Here is a 20118-nt window from a genome sequence, read left to right as displayed (position 1 = left end):
GTAGGTACATGTTGTTACGAGTGATCTTAATGAAATGTCCAGACAATTAAATTAAAGTAACACAATATGAACAGTTCTAAATACATCAAGATACCATCAGGCAGGAAAACATGCCACATAGAATATACATATTTACATTATTTGTTCGTTTTATTTTTTTTATTGTAACATATAAGTAAGCGAAACATAATGCTTTGAGGCATTTACCGTTACCTTTTGTGGACATATTTCATATGACAGAGTCATGTGTACAGAGTTATATAGTGCGTAGTTAGCAATGACGTTGATAAAAAAGTTACGATAGGTGGAGGAATATCGAAATAATGAATTAATGGAAGGGATCAGAGGCGTTTGGCTAAACTTAGAACATGTCACAGTTCCAATTTAAAGGTACTATGAAGTTTAAAAATCAAATACATAGATTTTTAGGAAATAGTGCAACATGCTTGAAGTCGAAGTATAAGTAGTCTCAGATGTTTATTTAACTTTGTGAAACATAATGTCACATGTGGATGGATTGAAAATACACTAACTTAAGACGTAAGAACATTTTTATTAGACTATAAAAATAGTAAAGTGTATAATTTAGAACACTTTGTATTAGCGTTTACTAAGGACCCGTTTTACGGATCGGTCGCATTCTTCAAATTTAAGTTTGGAATACGAAATCATGGTGAAATATTTAAAGATGAATGCGGTTTAGCTTAGTGAACTCTTAAATAAGCTATCACTTGACTACAATCATGCCGTATAAGCAATGGTGCAGTCTATGGTAAAATTTGCATAGAAGATACCTATATTCAGGAATCAGGGATTTATTGGCAAAACCGAATAATAACCACTTCTGTAGGCCCGTGACATATCTCGAGACGAGAGAAAGACAAATGTCGACACATAGATTTAGAATCGAAAATATCGCTCGCTCTAACGTTGCGCTAGGATGAAAGATAGAACGATATTACAACTCCGCCGCTATTGGTCGACAATATGTATTTTTCGCTTCACGAAATATAATGCCTAGGTCTACTTGTTGAAATATATTTGAATGAACATGTTAAAACAACATTCAAGATTGTTGGTAGAAGGAAGTTTATTTAGAGAAAAATGTTCTTACGTCGTTAACAGATAATACTAGCCTGCAACAGCAGAGGACACTTCCATGGCGGTGGTGCAGGCTGTGCCGGTTGGCGCTGACACCATCTCGCCTACAACACACACTATGCTCACTCATACGAACACTATCAAACGTGTTCTGCGTACATTTTTTTTTATATACATATAATAATAATATTGACCAACTAAATAGCATAAATATAAAACACTCACTTTTAATAACTAATATCTAATTACTTAAATTGAGTACTTGAAGAGAAATACAGACAAAATTTCGTCCAATGGCGTCGGAGTTGTCCCAGCCCCATCTCTTTCGTACCAACGCAATGAAAGAGATAGCGGTATTTCCGGTTACGCCGCGATTGGTTGAAAAGTCTTTTTCTCTTCATTCATTATTTTGCATGTTAGCGTCACAGATGTCACAGATAACTTAACGTCTGTTAGATTTAGATGTAAAATCAACGAGTCGAACGATATTATGTCTAAAAAGACGTATTGTCGACCAATAGATGCAGAATCAAAATATCGCTCTCTCTTTTGTTGAGATGAGACGAAAGAGAGCGATATCTACAATGCTGCTGCTATTAGTCGACAATATGCGTGTTTCTGTTCACGAGATGTCTCGTGTTGCGCATCCTACTAACTAAGGATCCTATAGTTTTGGAGTGAAACATACATTGAGGTATTTTCTTCGGATCTACGAGTAGACATCATAACAACAGCGATCATCGGTTTTTCGAGGATTGTAGCAAAATGTTATTTTACTCACTATTCAAAATTAAGTTCCGCAAAAATCGCCTACTTTAATTTTACAGCAAAATAGCTTTTACGGCATAAGCCAGGATCATGTTTGTGTCTCGGTCTCGTTCATCATCGTTAACATCTGGGCGGCTATGCTGTAATGTTTTGTATAACTCACAAGTTCAAGTTTCGAATTCATCTCTATCTCTCTCTGTTTAACACGATACTATAGAAAGAGAAAGGTAGAGGTGAATTCGAAACTTCCAACCTGAAAAGCATTAGAGCAGCGTGTCAAATCTAAGCTCAAACTTCTCCTCTTAAAAACTCAACATTGGCGAAGGGCTCCATGCGGGTTCGGCACTACAAAAAGCTAAAAATCCCTTCCAATAAGGAGAGAGACCTGTAGTGTCATTTAATAATGATATTTCTATAATATCGGCAGTGTATTTCGAATTAGACTCTTTCTCGCTCTATCTATAGTAAAGAGTTAGACAAAGATAGTTACTTCGAGACTTACACAATCTATAATGGCACTGAAGTGGGCCATCAACATAGTCTTTATATTACTTACCATAAGCACTGCTCCGTCCTGACACTCCGCCAATACTCTCGGCGGCAGAGCCTCCGCTGTCTGAGGCGGCCGATCCTCCTGCCTCGGCCGGCGACGTACGCAAGGTGCTCCCGTCCGTGGCGGCTGTGCTGCCTTCGTCATCAGATCTAAAACAGTAGAAACATTGAAAAATATTTCAGCTAAAGTATTAACATATTAAATATTAAAATGTAAGATCTATCTTCTATATTTGTGGTAGATGGACGAAGAGACAGATAGATTTAAATGTGACAAATGTTCGAAAATATATAAACCTCCTTTGGCGTTGGAGTTGATAGGGCTTACCCTTTACGCCCCACATACATATCATTATATTACGCCCGCGACTTCGTCCGTGTGGAGTTTAGTTTTTCACAAATCCCTCGGCAACAATGAATTTGCTCGGCAACAAATACAAATCCGGGATACAAAGTATTAATCCTATGTGTTAATCCAGACTATAATCTATTCCCATTTCAAATTTCAGCCAAATCGATTCAGCAGTAGCGGCGTTACAGAGTAACAAACTCCAAACAACATCCATTGAAACTTTTGCGTTTATAATATTAGTAGGATAGGAAGTGTGATTTGATAACTATACTTCTATACTAATATTATAAAGAGGTAAAGTTTGTGGTATTGTAGGGGGTAATTTCTGGATCTACCGAATCGATTTTGAAAATTCTGAGACGAATATCTTAGCATTCCATGGATTCAACTTGCGGGTGCCGGGTCCATCGCGTGATAGAGAGAAAAACTCCGAGCAGAGTCCTGAACTTGTAACTACAGGATGTAGGGTTAAGGAATTCCTTGACGATTGATCAACACTCCCCATTCTCTACTCGTGTTGTTCTCCCTGCCTAGCCAAATTTGGTAAGATTCTATTAGAGCAGTTTTGGATACTGTAGGAGATGATTATGTGGGAATTGATTTGATAGATTGATGGGCTAAAGAAGGTTATTGCGTGCCTCTGTCAGGAAATAATAAATCAAGTAGACGAACTAATTAACGTTTATTGATACACACGAATAATATAAATTTAAAGTATATAAAATGTCTTACTTAAGCGGACTGGTTAATGAATACTAGAACACGAGCGTTGGTGGGGACGAGTTAGGAACGACTGCCTTAACTTCACATCGAAGCGAACGTTCTTACAGAAAATGTTTACCTAGCAGTTTGCCTGCTTAGGGTTCACTGCAAACGGTATTTGTGATTGAATATAAGGCACGCTACAATACTCGTTCTAATATAGAACTAGCTGCACTTCTAGAGGGGCCAGGTCTTTAAGCAAGTTATAGAGAGATTTTGCTGGTAATCCTCTCGCACCTACTTCTACGGCGTACAGACTAACCACATAGCCATTTTTAGTTAGTTCATTTGTTAGGTCATTATATATTTATTCACTTTTATACTGTGGTCTTTCGTCATGTTAGTCTCCCACGGTACGTAATCTCTACAAGTACTATTCGCTTAGTTTGTTTGGACAAAAGGAAAATGTCTGGTCTAGATCTCGTAATAGTGACATCCGCTGGGATTTAATTAGAAATTTATCTCCGTATTTTCCACAGGAACGGTAAATACGCGGTGTATTAAACAAAACTTTACAACTCACCCATTAGGCGACGCAGTAGCGTCGCTGTACGCGGGCGCGGAGTGCGACGCGTGCGCGGGCGGCTGCGCGGGCTGCGCGGGGGGAGGCGGCGCGGGCGCGTGCGGCGCGCGTCTGCCTTGCTCTTGGAGAGACAGTGCGATGGCTAGCTCCACCATTGTTTCGTCGTCTGCGTCTGCCGGTATATCTAACAGAGCTTCCAAACCTGCGACAAGAGGTTTTATGTTATAAACAAAATTTACCAAAACTAACATACTCTTGTCACAAAAAAAAACATTATATCTTTAAATATACATTGACATTGTATACATTTTATAATGAATAATTGAATATGTTTTCGCATTATCATAACTCTCTCCTCTAAGTAAGACTCAATGAAATTTCCACAGAAAGAGTTTTAGTCATATTATCGTTTTCCAGTAACAACTTTAAGAGCCATGAGCCTTGCATGCAACTCCAACTTTTCAGTTGTGTGCATTTTAAGAAATTAAATATCACGTGTCTCAAACAGTGAAGGATATTTTGTGAGGAAACCTGCATACCAGCGAATTTTATCAATACTCTGCGTTTGTGAAGTCTGCCAATCCGCATTTTGCTAGCGTGGTGGACTATTGGCCTAACCCCTCTCATTCTGAGCGGAGACTTGAGCTCAAAAGTGAGCCAATTATGGGTTAATAATAATGATGGTGATGATGAATAACAACTTCGCTTTAGGAACCCAACCCAACCCTTTAGTTTGACATAACAACAATTAAATTAATCAATGATCGGTGGTTATATTAATGCTTACCTCCATCAGGTGCGAGCAACACCATTGGTTCGAGGGAGTCATCAACGTCCATGTATTGTTCTTGCTGCTCGTCGCGGTTGGTGCTGAGGTCGGACTCCGAAACTGCGGCCTCAGTTATAGAGCTCGCCGGCTGTGCAGTTGTTACTGACGATGCAGCGCCTAAAATACATGAATTTATAAACTGAAGACCATAGAATTGTTACAAAAACTTATTTATTCATAAAATATTATAAAAACTAAAAATGCATGCAATGCAAAACGCCTTCGGTCCCGGACATCACCGTTAGCATCTGAAAGTAATCGCTAAATATTGGTCACAGCTCCATATCCCGTTACCAGTATGCCTAGCATACGACCAACAACATAACTCGTAAAAAGAAATAGACAAAATGTCTCTCTCTCTTCTCTCTTCTCATCTCTTTCGCCCAAAGCAACGAAAAGATAGCCTCATTATGAGTTGCGATGCTATTGGTTGACATTTGTCTATTTCTCTTAACAAGGCCTACACTTCGTTCTTTCTATTAAGTCTTTCTATTAAGTTAAGGATGACTCGCTGATAATGTAGCGTTTTTCATAAGTGTGTTTGTTTGAAAATTACCTGGAGTGTTCGGAGGAGACGGTATGTATACGCGTCGCCTCTTAACTCGAGGACGTAGCACTCTCATCAACGCCGCCTTGGCGCCGAAGCTGATGATCTGGTCTTCCGCTAACAGCAGCGATAGATAGATTTGATTGCCAAAATCGATCTTAAACAATAAATAAATTATTTTTATTAAGCTACCTTATAGTCATAAATACTAAAAAAGTATTAAAAAAATTAAAAAGTCTGGTATTTTTGCGTTACCATAAAATAAACAGCCTAAATTTCTGTTTACGTTTATGAGTTAGATACTTCCGAAAGAGCTTTCCAAGAATAGCTAGAGACCAAAACATTCAGGCAATTTCAAAACAAATCATTTACGCATTTACGCATATGCATTTGTCTGACAGTCACAACTAGATATTGCTCTTTGACAGCTCAACAAAATAAACAAGACCAGAGAAGTTCGACAAGTTCAAATATGTCCACTTGCGTATTTCAAATCAACGCGTGGACGGTCACAGAACGCTGTTCAGCAGAGCCCTTACAGGGGGCTCCCTGTCTGCTCCTCACAATGAGCGAGAATTTACGCATTTAGTTATGATTCCAGGTAGGCTGATCGTGTTACTGCGGCAGTCCGCCAACTTTCCACAGAACGCTGTTCAGCAGAGCACAGAAAGGAGGATCCATGAGGATAATTTAGTGCCACTTACACATTCAGGGTCAGAGTTCAACTGGAACGCGTGTATGGTGTCGGCGAGCGCGTGCAGCGTGTGCTCCACGTGGCGCAGGCCGTACGACAGGATGCCGGGCGGGCCCGCCGTGTGGCTGCGGCAGCCCGCCAGCTTCCACAGCACGCTGATCAGCAGAGCGCAGAGATGGGGCTCCTTGTCTTCTTCCTCTTGTTGGTCGCCCTTCCATAGCACTGACCAGTCACCTATTGTATGAATACAATATGAGACAAATATACAGCATTCCTTGGATTCACCGTGCGAACGCTGGTTTTTCTCTCTGCCATACGTTCATCGTATGGCAGAGAGAAAAACTCCGAGTAGAGCCCAGAACACAACCACAGACGTAGGGTTCAAAAAATCCTTTCTAACATGTTAATTCTTCCTGTTTGTATTGTTCTCCTGCCCAACTAGATTTGGTGAAGAAGCTTTGGATATCGTTAGTAGAACATTCTGCGATTCTGATAATTCATGCAGCATTTAAGCAGCTATAGAGACATTTTGTTGGTATTCCTCTCGCACCCAATTCCTAATTATTTACATCCGTATTTTCACAGATTTGTATCTGGGGCAATGCGTAATCGCTCCAAGTACATCATTCATTCTTATAATCATTCACTCATCATTGATTGTACATTCACTCACCACTGTCAGGTTTGGTCGGCGTGGGCGCGCTGAACTTGACGAGGTGCTGCGGGCGCGCCACGGCCACGCCGCGCGCGAGCAGCAACAGGCGGAAGTACGCCTCGGGGTCGATGTTGCGCGCGTCCGCCGTGTCGCGCAACTCGCGCAGCGACGTGCACACGTACTTGAGGATCGCTTGGTCCTGTCAAAGCATACCGATCGTTGTCATCGTCAGGTTCAAAGCCCAATACAAACTGAGCTTTAAAAGAGGATTTCGAGGAGAGACAATAAGCCCCAAAACTCTTTACTTTGTAACAATCACTATGTCCATGATTTTATTGACCACATACAAAGTACTGGTGTAAATATGGTTTCCAAGGCACTGGAATTGAAACTGGCAAGGCACACACAATTTTCTAAATTCCTGCCTGCCAATTTTTATTGGAGCAATGTGATGGCTATAAGCATATCCAAACTATTACAAGGAGGAAGGCCTGGCCTTATAATAAAAAAATGTAAGGCTAATAAAGATGGGTGACTACATAAAATTTCTCGGAAGCAGGAATACTTTATAGCCCGACCTAGCAAGATTTACTATACAACACTCACTGACCTTGAATTGATGGTACTGCGACTGGTGAACAGCGCGCAGGAGGCACTGCGCTCGTGCGTGCAAGTGCGCAGACGAGGGCGCGCAGAGCAGCTTGCGTGCGGCCTCGGTGCCCGCCTCAGCGCCCGCCGCCGCGCCCGTGGTGGCCGGCGCGTTGGCTCCCAGCTCCAGCGCCTCTAGAGCCGAGCACGCTAGACGTTCGAGAGAACTCGGCTTCCATGCACCGGTGCTGCTGTCTGACTCCTCGTATAAAATAAAACGGCATTTCTTAGCAACATTAAATTAACAAACATATCCTGGCCAGTAATCAATACTACGTATGGTCGAAATTTTCTTAGATGACTTTTTTACACAACAATAATGGCCGACTATGAATCAAAGACAATCAGTAGGGTTGAGAAGTTAACGGCGGGCATCGGAACGATATCAAGTAGGTATCGTTATAACTGAAATACCTAAACTAAAATATCCGTTACTATACTACGTTATCTTAAAAGGGAACGTATAGTAACGTTTTTCGCTTGTGTGCATTTTAAGAAATTAAATATCACGTGTCACAAACGGTGAACGGTGCACGGTTTATGCCTATGGGTACGCGTGGTTAAGAAATGGGGTAATCTTTTTTTTATTATTATTATAAATATACTTAAACAATACACATCACTATCTAGCCTCAAAGTAAGCATACAGAGTAGCTTGTGTTATGGGTGCTAAGATAATTGATATTATAATATTAATATACAATTATATACTACATATAAATATATAATGTATAAATACGCTACATATACACTTATATAATGTATAAATATACACACAGACACTTCAAAAATCTCAATCTCATCACACAAATATTTTCCAGTTGTGGGAATCGAACCCACAGCCGTGGATGCAGAAAGCAGGGTCACTACCCACTGCGCCACGCGGCCGTCTCTTTCTTTAATCTTTTGGGGACGTACTAACGTCCAAGATTTGCTTATACTTCAAAAAAGTGTGCACGTATCCACGTACATACTGGGTGTAAGGGACATGATACCGAAAACTGCATGAAGTTTAGTTTCCACAACGATATTTTAAATACCAATTACGTTTTTATTTTGAGCACGCAATGTACAGCGAATAATGCGATAACAACGCTCCGCAATCTACTGCGTACGTACACGTAGGTACGTACGCATCGACAGCAAATCGGCTGGCTACACTTACCTATCTAATACCTATTTTTTATACTTTACAAGTTTTTAACTAGGTACAGGTAGTTAACTTACTTCAGGTTGTTTCTCGTTTACGAGACGTTATGTCGTCGTAGTAGGTACGATATTCATGAGTACTAAATTGATTTGATCTAAGCATTTCAAGACTTCTCAGTCAACACACACAAACACACACAATACAAACGACACAATTGTATGAGTATTCGTTACAGAAAATCACTACTAACAGAACATAAAACATACACAAAAGTTTTTGAATTTTGGTTTGTTTGTCAACAGACCGCCGAACACGAACTAAAGAAAAAATAGCGCAGCGTCTAACGAAAGGACCTAGTTTCAATATTTTGAAAATACCTATTAACCGCGCCGCGTGGCTTAGGTTAGAGAGAGATAGCAATTATTTTCCTTGGCACCGGCGGCGGTCGGCAATACAACGTCGCGCAGTTTGTTTGTGACTTTGTATATATACCTATTAGTCGTGACCTGTCTATTTGACCTCTTGGAAAACAGCTGATCGCGCGCATTTTGCAAATAAAATTTACATTGCTAGTTTTTGTTAAAAATCTTGATTTGACGATTTTTATTAAAAATCGTATTGAGATAGATGAAATAAGTACTTCTAAGCTGTAATTAGTTAATGAAAAAAAAACTCATTTACCCTTCTTCATAATTATTACTCTACAGCTACAACTTAATGTTATCCATGCCAGTGTTTGAATAATGCTACTATTCGTAAGATATCTTTTACGCTATAGAATAACGTGAGCATATTTATTGTATAACATTTTCATTAAAAAACTATTTTTTAAAATAAAATGATTATAAAATATCAATTTTCCATCTTTAAACTAACAACATATCAATTATTAAAGAATCATTCATTATCATTTATCGATAAGTTAACGCTCGATGTTATTTACCCATCCTTGCTTTTCATAGACAATCTAGCGTTACGAAATGTCAAATTGCCGTAATCGTAGTTAAGCTGTGCAAATTAATCTCGTTATGATTTTGTTTTTCAGAAAATAAATGTGAATAAATCGTAAATTCGGTGTAGTTTTTGGTGTAATTCGTACTGTACGCGTATAATAAAGGATTTAGACACTTTGTTCTTTAGAAATTACGTATAACGTAAGTGAAATATGTGATTTTAGTGACAAGACGGGTTTGTTTTGTTCATAAGACTTCTAAGAAAATTTCGACCATATATAAATTACGCTAAACTCCGTAACGGATTTTAATGCTCAAAAATATAGGTGTTCAGTGTCCCCAAACAGGCACGGGCGTTCTAGTAAATGAATAAACTCACAAAATGTGCATATTGAGTATTCCACTGCATTCAATAACATAAAAAATATAACATAATTTCCTGTAAATTAGCAAACACCCTGCTCAGATCTATTTTCAGGCCCTTAAACGTGAATTTATTAAGGTCTCTATAATATAAGTCTAAGTTTTATTACCTGTGTAACTTTGCTAGATGAAGGGCAAGATGATGGATCTTCATTTTCTTCAGGCCATCCGAACTGTTCTTTATTCTTGCCATACACCTGTAAGAAACATTATATTTATATACAGTTTCCAACTACACTTTACCATATAGACAGACTCTTTCCAATTTATTGGCAATGAATATGAATGTGTTGCCATCAATCAATCAATCATTCATTCATTCATTCATAATCAATCATCATCAATCATTCATTCATAAAATGGAGATATTAGTTTATTTGTTAGATAACAAGAGAAAAAATTATAGTCATAGTTTTTCAAAATGTCACTTTCCCCCCTCCATCAAGTCTTAAAAATTGGGCACGACAATAGCGAGAAAATCCAACCCCTGAACACTCAACGTTGTTTCCGGTCTCCCAATTTGTGCTGTTGAGGTATTAGATATATAAATAAAACAGAAACAGATACTCACTTTCACAGAGTCTATCATGGTAACGCCGTCAGGGTCTTGAGAGGGTCCAAAGGTAATAGCCAGCTTCTTATCAGACTGCAGTGATTCTTCACGCGTCAGAGGTATGTCGAACCAACGATTTCTGACCACAGCCGTTTGAATTGATCTTCCATGTATCTAAATAGCAATAATATAATTGGAGTTAAAATAAATGACAACTTATATTAGTAATTTGGTGCTATCTTTTTAGTTATCAATATCATCAATCTTCTATTAGTGGGTGCACAATCAACGACCAAAAAACATCCCCACTCAGTGAGTGCCAAACACAACTTCTTTCACACACATTTGCAAATTCAATCAAATAAACTAATGAATTTGGGATTTTATTGAATATTGGACTATATTTAAAGGCCTTTAGGTATAATTTTCTTTACCAATAATTCTAAAACTGTCAAAGGCCAAAAATTGGCCAGTTTTTAAGTGAAATTTTCTACTTGATTCTGCTTTTATTATAAGTAAGAGGTCAATGATCAATATTGATATTGTTTTAATTTCTTTCATTTCAACAAAAACTCTTTACCAATAAATGAGATATCAACTTTACTCTGTTAAATGACTCTACCGATAAAAGCAGACTTTAAAAATATAAAGAACAATATTAATTTAAAAATATTTGGGGAGTGAAGTAGGTATGAAGAAATGTACCACAACGTAAGCGGGTGTCCTGGCAACATCCTGAGTGCCGAGCAATACTCGTATACCGCACATCACCATGTTCGGATCAGAATTCGTTATTTCCATAACAAATCCACTCATCTTAGTTGATACTACGTATAGATCTGAAAGGAAAAACAATTTATATAGGAAAAATCACCATCAATTCCAATGAAATTGTTTTCTAATTACTGTTTGTAATGCATTTTTCAATTTATTATTTTTTTTAGTTACATCATTTTCCGTAAATTCTATTATAATTATATACTTTTGTCATTGTCAATGGAGAATTCAAATTCAAAACAAATCGACCTTTACAGAAGATTTTTTGTGCTATTGACCTTGGTAATTTTTTTTACCACAATTTTGCTGTCTTAATTCAAGTTATCTTATTATGTTTAGGCGTTTGCGATTTTGCTTACGATAAGAAATTACTGTTTTTTTGCTTTAAAATACTTACGATAAAGATGTTACTGTCATGTCATGTTACTTACACTAAAATGTTGAAAAAAGTTTTACTAACGATGAAAACTAAGCAGTTTGTATCGATCCATTTTACCTTCCCCACTAAAATTGTTATAGTAAGTAAAATTAATTTTAAATTTTACCCTTTTAAAATGTTAAGTATACAAAACTTTCCACTTGCCATGAAAGCATCGCTTACTATAATTTGACGGTCATATGTCGATTTGTATCTCCCGCTGGTGCTGATCCCAGCGGTTTTTTAAAAACCGTTCGAGTAAAAAGGCTCATTCTGACGATTTTTTTCTGTGTCTATCTATGAATGATCTTAAAAAAGTTACCACCTCATGAAATATGTAACTTAACACTTACTTGTTGTGTTGAGTCTATGTTTTATCTGTGCCGTGTTGTAAACTTGGAGCAGGTCGTTGCCGCCGAACTCTATGTCGCTCATCGCGACACAGTGCTCGAAGAAGTCGATCGGAAACTGTGGCGTTCCGTTCGAGTTCGATTTAATAACAGCCTAAAACAACAGTAAGGAATTAACATGGTCCTAGCTAAACTTACCGATTTTACCGAGCTAAAATAAAATAAATTCACATTTTTCAGAGAAATCCTTCAGTAGTGTTCGAATCAGACCACGTGGCCTACCTTTCAGTAGCCCACGTGATTTCTCGTGTCGCGATAGGATGAGACAAAAAATTATATTTTCGATTCCGCCGCAATTTGTTGACGAAATGTCTTTATTTCGTCACGATATATTATGTGGTTGACATATCTTAAGCCTACAGAAATAAACCACTCTAAGGTCCAGTTTAATGCTCTAATATGAATGCTTTTGAAGTGTTAGCATTGTGCAAGGCAACCTTAATGCGAATTCAACATTTCTGGGGTTGATTAAATATCGCGAAGTTTTAAAAACCAAAATATTGTCGCTACTACTTCTAATACAAGCTAGTTAGACAATCATATCACGTTATGGTAATATTTTTTAATTTGACGGGTTTCACCACCTTCTGATAGGTGTCTGATAGCTTAATCACAAGTATTGTCTTTGTCATTTGACACAATAAGAAAGTTGTGACAGAGTGTACAGAACGAAGCACGGATTAGTCATCGAAGCACGTATAATCCAGGCCCCGTCGAAGATCAGAGGACACTCTTACGGTTAGGCTATCCAAAACTTATTAATAGGTGGTGTAATAGGCCTTTAGTCTTCAAGTAAAAAGCGTTACCTATGGCACAATTCAAAAGAAAATTATATGACTACTAAAATAATAATTTTAAAAATGTTAATTATAAAAATAATGAATTTTGTGTATTATATTGCAATTGTAACTTTATTTTATTTTTCATTTAATAGGGATGATGACAGTTTTTTAAATTGTATATAAATTAAGAGTATGCTAATAGTAAAGCAATTTTGTAATAGGAACAGGGTATCTGCGATAATTGCTTTCGGAGCTACAGGGATTTAAAGGGTCAGTTTTGCGGCGCTGCCACGGATACCTGAAAAACGCTCCATACAAAATAGCAGGAACTAGTGACGTCGTTGGCTCGCTGATCGTTAGATTTGTGTGGGCGTTCAAACAAAATCACTAATATCTTTGTTATTTGTGCGTTTATATTTATAGTTTATTTATTGAAAAATGTCACATTTAATGTAAGGAAGCTAAAACTGTATGAATTTTTATCTAATTACGATAAAAAAAATTTGATAGATTTTGAAATTTTATGATCTTATTTATTTTGCAAATATCCAAACATTCTTTGCTTTTTTTTGTATAAATTAGTTAACATTGACCTTATTTACCCGAATGTATCATAAAAATCAATTTATTCAAACCTAGTCATCATCCCCATTTGGTAATTATGACTGTTGTTATTTTTTCTTTTTTTTTTGTTTGTAATTTCATTTAGTAATAGTGACTGTTTGTATTTTATTTTTTATTTTTCACCATAAACCACCATATTTTTCACACTATTAATTTAGTTGAATGTTGTAAAGAACAGTAATTCTTGCAAATAAACGATTATTATTATTGATAATAATTATGAAGTTACCTGTTGCGTTTTCCCTTTAGAATGGTGGGTGAGCAGCCTTGGCCTGCGCCTAGGCGCGTGTACCGGCTGTATGGCGGGCGACAGCCAGTAGCCGGTGTGCTCGGCGTTAGCAGCGTACATTCGCAGGCTGCCGTCCTCACACAGCAAGATGAGCGTGCTCTTCTGTTCGCCGCCGCCGCCGCACCAATGGCGGACCGCTACCATGTCTGTTATCTTAGCCTTCGCTGGCACCACCTGATGATTAAGAATTGATTGACAACTTCCATTCACCAAAATAGACTTAATAGTTTAGGCTTTGCGTTCGAATATACTTACATACAAGCTTACATAGACCGCTAATATTTTACCTCTTGGCTTTGCTATGAATTGCAATGATGCTCTTTGACAAAGATCTGTCACAAAATAATCTTTTTTTTTATTCTTCTTGTAGATTTCATGGTGTTTGGTAGAACATTTTAGCCGTAAATGAATTCCAATAAACAAATTACCATTTGCGTTTATAATATTAGTCAAGGTGACTTAGACAATTTTACACTTTTAACAATTTTCATAGAATAATCTTATCCTAAATCACTTTAAGAAAAAAAAAATATGGGCCTTATTAGAAGGCTCAAAGACACTCAGCGGGCGATGGAGCGAGCTATGCTTGGAGTTTCTCTGCGTGATCGAATCAGGAATGAGGAGATCCGCAGACGAACCGTCACTGACATAGCTCAGTGAGTCGCGAATCTGAATTGGCAATTGGCAGGAATAATTCGAAGAGCCGATGGACGTTGGGGTCCCAAGGTGCTGGAGTGGCGACTCCGCACCGAAAAGCGCAATGTTGGTCGACCTCCGACTAGGTGGACCGAGGACATCAAGCGGGTTGCAGGGAGCCGCTGGATGCTGGCGGCTCGAGATCGTTGTGCTTGGAGTTCCATGCAAGAGGCCTATGTCCAGCAGTGAACGTCCATCGGCTGGTAAGGTAAGGGTAAGGTAAATCCCTTTTATTACATTTACCTTGATCTCCTGCACGTGGATGTTGTTCGGCGTGAGCATGAGCACGACGGGGTTGTTGGAGGCCTGCATGACGGCGGTGACGAGGCCGGGGTGGCCGGGCACCTCCGCCCACTGGCACAGCGACTGCACGCCCTGCTTGCCACGCCCGCTCTCCTTCTGCGAGCTGCTCGCCGACAGCGTTATCATCGCCGTACCTGAATAGCGGATCGATTGATTGATGAATATTATTTAAACGGGTACATACCACGATAAAACGACGAGATTTTTAATGAAAAAGGGTAGATCGATTCTGCCCCTAACAGCTGATGTCAACTTCGCATCTCGCAACTTCAGTCCCGTCGTGACCACGATCCATGCAACTGGGTCGAAATATCGACATTAAAAATCTCGTCATTTTATCGTGGTATGTACCCGTTTTAATAATATTCATAATGAATAACCACGAAATAAGCTTAAAATCATTGATTGATTGATATATATTATTTACTTGTTAACGGCAGTTATTTTTGGTTTTTCAAATCCCACTGGTATCTTGGAATACAAATTCTACAATGCCATCTTAACATCGCTTGTTAATAGATTTTATAGCTGGTATACTTTGAAGTGTGTACTCAAGAACTTATTTAGTTCCTCTCCATTGTTTCTACCATAAAACTATGTGTCAGTTATACACCCACTTCAACTGAAGCATCATAACCCTTTTTGATACTTTGTTGTAAGTTAGAAGCTTTATTTAAAGCCACAGAGTTTCTGAACGATAACCCACAACTATTATGTGAAAACAATTTTTTTTAAAAGAATATTGGCCATATCTTTTAATAATGACCATACACCTGTGAAAGATACCCACAAACTGTTACGGTGAAAACGATTTTTTTTTAAAGAATATTTGCCACCTTACCTGATCCCCTCCAATTATTCATAAAAAAACGTGTTAGGAGTGGGTACGACAATAGTCCAGCGCTAGTACGGTTTTTTTACCCTTGAGCTATTGAGACTTTTGATTATTATTACTCGAAACAACAAACAAAATAATACCTTTGACACTGTCTTCAACAGTATTCAGCGGGGCGAGGAAGCTCTTTCCTTGTGCGTAGGAGAAGAACAGCATCTTGAGTGTGTGCGAATAGTATATCGATACGCCACCACTGCCGACTAAACCAGCTACGTCCTACAAAAAATAAAAAAATATTAATTAATTGTTAAGTGTCCCGAAAACTAGTTTCTACCCACCTTATAGAATGATGGCGCCTACACATAGATTAAACCGTTTTTTTGTACTTTTTTGAAGTTCCTTAAGGCACTGCCATAGGGCGATGCCTTATGGTAGTGCATTGTGTTGCGTCGTCGCAACACATCAACGCATTGTATGCCACATCTGCGTATCGATGACTTATTAAATCGCAACGCAAAATGCATATAAAAAAATGGAGTACTATCTGTTATTGAACCTAAGCTCTGACAGCGCACCCTCCCCCCTTTCCTCACGTCCGTCAATCCCTTGCCTTAGATTGGATCGACACTTTAAATCAAGTGAGATAGTAGTTAAGGAACTGTACGGTGAAAATCGTGAGGAAACCTGCATACCTGAGAATTTGCTTAATTATCTAGGTGTGTGAAGTCTGCCAATTCGCATTATGCCAGCGTGGTGTACTATTGGCCTAACCCCTTCATTTCGAGAGGAGACTCGTGCTCAGCATTGTGCCGAATATGGGTTTTGACATGCCAAGTAAGACCACTTATGTTACTCTTACGTACAACATACCTGTATCTCCGGGTGTAGAACTTCAAGCGTGTTGGTGACATAGAAGGTGCCGAGCGTGGCGCGCGACTCCTCCGTCATCGGCTGCCAGTAGATGTGGCCGGCGGAGCTCATGCACAGCATGTGCATCACGTCCTCTTGGTTCACGAACGTCACGTCCCGGACCTGGACATCGTCACGTATCAAATCAGTATTGCTGCCAAGGACATCGACAATTATTTTTATCAGTATTGCTGTCAACAAACTTGGAAAGACAGTTGGATGGTTAAATATGGACCTAGATCTGTTGTCAACACCATATCTCGTGAAGAGAATAGGTATCGGAGTTCAAATATCGCTTTCTCTTTCGTCCTACCGCAACAAACAGGGAGGGCGATATTTTCGACTCTGCTGATTTTGCAAACATATTTTGTCTTTTTCTCGTCTCGAGATATTGTTGTGGTGCGCATTTAAGGCCTACATATTGAAATAATGTAACGTTTCACAAGTTCTAAAAATCTCATGAAATACATTCAAAATTTCTATTCTATAAAAATTCAAAGTAATTGATGAAAAAATCTGTTCTATAAACATTTTTTGCCTAAAGCTACTTTAGTTTTACATAAAAAAATAAACTATTTTATGAAAAAATACAAACATTGTCACAAAATGTTAAGGCTGTGTTTACATTCCTCATACATATGAGAACTACTCTACTACCCTTTAGTGCACTCAGTTTTTTAGTGCAGGATTAAAAATATCCTCCAAATTTTGGAAGATCATGATTTGGAGGATCATGGAATCCTTTTTAAACTACCAATACAGTGTTTAATACCTTTCCGCTGGGTACGAGGAAGTAGTGCATGGGATTGTTGAGGTCTTTGCTGAGGTCGAATATCTTGACAAAGTCTGACGTCACCAGTGCCAGCTGCGTCTGCGAGCCCGGCAGCCATATTGCTTTGATGACGTAGTTGTTTGCTTCCAAAGCTGCGTTCAACACCAGGTGGTCGGCCACAGCGCCTAATGAAAAATAATGTGGACACATTAATTTGTAGAAATTCATTATTCAACAAATTTTGTTTTGCTATTCGAAATACACAACTTCGTTACCAGTCGAAGATATATATTATACATATACAAGAAGAGTGTGAGTTGGGTACAACATTTATAAGATATGGGTATAAGTACACAATTTTCAACCCTTTTGTTTTTAAAGGGCTATGTCATTTTATAAAGTCAAATTTACTTAAAGTGAAATTCAGTTTTTCATAAATCTCGCGTAAACCACGTTGGCCACTACCATTTAAAGTACCATTTCAATTGTCAAATCACAGACAGGCATTTAAATTTTATTTATATCTATTGAATAATTAAGGAAGAACAATAAGTGATAAATCTCAGTAAAATAAATTCAAATTAGTGTTAAGGACTTTTATAATTGACTGTGGTTCAACAAGTCACAGAATAATAAGCACGGCAGATTATTATACGCCTTCAGACTAAATGGCTAGAGCTTGTTGTAGGGCTTTCTCCAATGATACTATTTCATGATACTCACCACCGCTGTTGAAAGTAAGCACATGGCACTCCTTCAAACCACACACAGCTAACAGATCTTCATTCCATGGATTCCCGCTGAGACTCAGAACAGTAAAGGAGATTGGTGCAGAGGACAGTCGGGTGAGAGTCAACTTGTGTTTCGATGAATCAGCTTGCTTGAGTAACGTAGATAGTTGGAGTACTGTGATTTTTCCTGAAAATAAAAATGATTTTCAAAATTGTGACTTACAATCCAAAAGGCTCTACCGATTATTATAAATTTCTTTTTGTATACTTGGTAGGTAAAACACCCTCCATTTTGAATTGCGAGTATTATGATTGGTAGATTTGTATGTTCTCAACTATCTTATGTATCTTTTCTTCTGATTTTTCAATATTATTTTTCCTCTTCATCAAGTGCTATATTAACCCTCTTCTGTTTTGTTAACTGGGACATTAACAGTTTGCTATATTTTACGTGAAATGTAGAAATGAGGAGATCCGCAGACAAACTAAAGTCACTGACATAGCTCAGCGAGTCGCGAAGCTGAAGTGGCAGTGGGCAGGCCACATAGTTCGAAGAGCCGATGGACGTTGGGGTCCCAAGGTGCTGGAATGGCGACCCCGCACCGGAAAGCGCAGTGTTGGTCGACCCCCCACTAGGTGGACCGAAGACATCAAGCGGGTTGCAGGGAGCCGCTGGATGCTGGCGGCTCGAGACCGTTTTGTTTGGAAGTCCATGCAAGAGGCCTATGTCCAGCAGTGGACGTCCATCGGCTGACAATGATGATGATGATGATGATATTTTACGTATGGATTCAAACTGGTTGAACTAGTGTTTGACGTTATCCATCAACCTGCGGTCTGTGAGCCGTAAAATTGGTATCGAGTTGATATGTGTGCTATGACCCTTAGAAGCTCAAGTTACCTTTCTCGTGTGACACGGCGAGGTGCTGGCGGCGGCCCTGCGGCGAGGCGAGGCAGCACATGGCGACGCGGCGCAGCTTGTGCGCGGACATCAGCTGGCGGATTGTCTGCCCGTTCTCGCCCGTGTAAGACATGCGCACGTTCTCGAACGCGCCCTCCTGAGATCCTGTAGGAATAAAAAAGACGGTTGTCTGTAAAGTCGGTTTACTGACGATAGTTAAACGTGACAACGTTATAAGAAAATACAGATGGAATGGTTGCATTTTTCAAAAGAAAATGTTCGTTTAACTGTTTAATTATCTTCATAGAACAAAATATTTCTTGTAAAAAAAGTTGGCAACCCTAGAGCGAGGGAACAACGCATGACGTTATTTTTTGTCAAGTGTGCAGCGGCTCCATCGAATTATAAGACGTTGTCACGTCAAAAACGAATGTGCTTTTAGACCACACGACTGAAGTAAAACTTTATACTTTATACTAGTCGGGCATACTCCGACCTAATATCACGTGAGTTTTAGCCGTGTTTCATAATCAATTAATATGAAGTAAAACTTCTTTCGAAAATAAAAAAATAAAGCGCCACCTATAAGCGTCAGGCATAACAGGTTCTTGAAGTGTTCAAAAAGGTATTGTTTCAAAGTTCTCTAAGAACGCCATCTACTGGTAGTTTAAAATAACAAACGCTGTTTCGCTATGCCTGTAGATGGCAGCACACATCTTAAAACCCTCGCGTAATAACTTTTCATAACGCATTTACCAGCTCACTCCCCAAGTCAAGCGTGCGCATAAAAGTTTTAGTTCTATATTCGTTTATTTTTAAATCAAAGAATTCTTAAGAATATACTTAGTTACGTCCATCACGTGCTCGCTAGCGCCGGCAGCATACGCACATTGCCACAGTACTCACCGAGAGTGGGCACCATGAGCGAGTCGATGTGCGTGAAGCGCTTTTCCCCCAGGTGCAGCTGAGCGAGCGCGCGCTGAGCCCGTCCGTGCGCGCCGACAGCCGCACCGCGCTCGCACGCCGCGCGCACCGGTCCCGCCAGAGCCGCCAGCAGACGACGAACTCGTTCGAGACAAGGCCCCCAGTTGTTGTACGAGAGAAGGAACGAGCGGCATCCTGTTAAAACATAATACAACAGTTAAAGGACTGGACTTAAAT

General features: G+C 39.1%; 1 protein-coding gene across 5 annotated transcripts in view; it reads right to left on the bottom strand.

The window, feature by feature from the left end:
• The window catches only part of LOC112054600 (protein purity of essence), an 85395-nt gene that overhangs the window by 36214 nt on the left and 29063 nt on the right, over positions 1-20118 (bottom strand). For 3 of the 5 annotated variants that reach the window (XM_052881404.1, XM_052881401.1, XM_052881400.1), the window contains 20 exons: positions 19864-20076; positions 18958-19122; positions 18049-18243; positions 17326-17510; positions 16515-16676; positions 15788-15920; positions 14750-14943; positions 13751-13984; positions 12059-12209; positions 11216-11349; positions 10529-10684; positions 10068-10154; positions 7394-7633; positions 6802-6982; positions 6139-6362; positions 5444-5591; positions 4846-5004; positions 4059-4260; positions 2426-2571; positions 1137-1205 (listed from right to left, as the gene is read on the bottom strand). In XM_052881404.1, coding sequence (XP_052737364.1) covers positions 1137-1205; positions 2426-2571; positions 4059-4260; positions 4846-5004; positions 5444-5591; positions 6139-6362; positions 6802-6982; positions 7394-7633; positions 10068-10154; positions 10529-10684; positions 11216-11349; positions 12059-12209; positions 13751-13984; positions 14750-14943; positions 15788-15920; positions 16515-16676; positions 17326-17510; positions 18049-18243; positions 18958-19122; positions 19864-20076 — 3378 coding nt within the window. The remainder of the gene's footprint in view (positions 1-1136; positions 1206-2425; positions 2572-4058; positions 4261-4845; positions 5005-5443; positions 5592-6138; positions 6363-6801; positions 6983-7393; positions 7634-10067; positions 10155-10528; positions 10685-11215; positions 11350-12058; positions 12210-13750; positions 13985-14749; positions 14944-15787; positions 15921-16514; positions 16677-17325; positions 17511-18048; positions 18244-18957; positions 19123-19863; positions 20077-20118) is intronic. The other 2 variants (XM_052881402.1, XM_052881403.1) reach the window with 1 other exon arrangement.

This window comes from Bicyclus anynana, chromosome 4 (assembly GCF_947172395.1).
Source record: "Bicyclus anynana chromosome 4, ilBicAnyn1.1, whole genome shotgun sequence".
In the NCBI taxonomy this organism is placed as follows: Eukaryota; Metazoa; Arthropoda; class Insecta; order Lepidoptera; family Nymphalidae; genus Bicyclus; species Bicyclus anynana.
The sequence above is the reverse complement of the archived record's forward strand: the minus strand, read 5'-3'. Positions and strand labels throughout refer to the sequence as shown.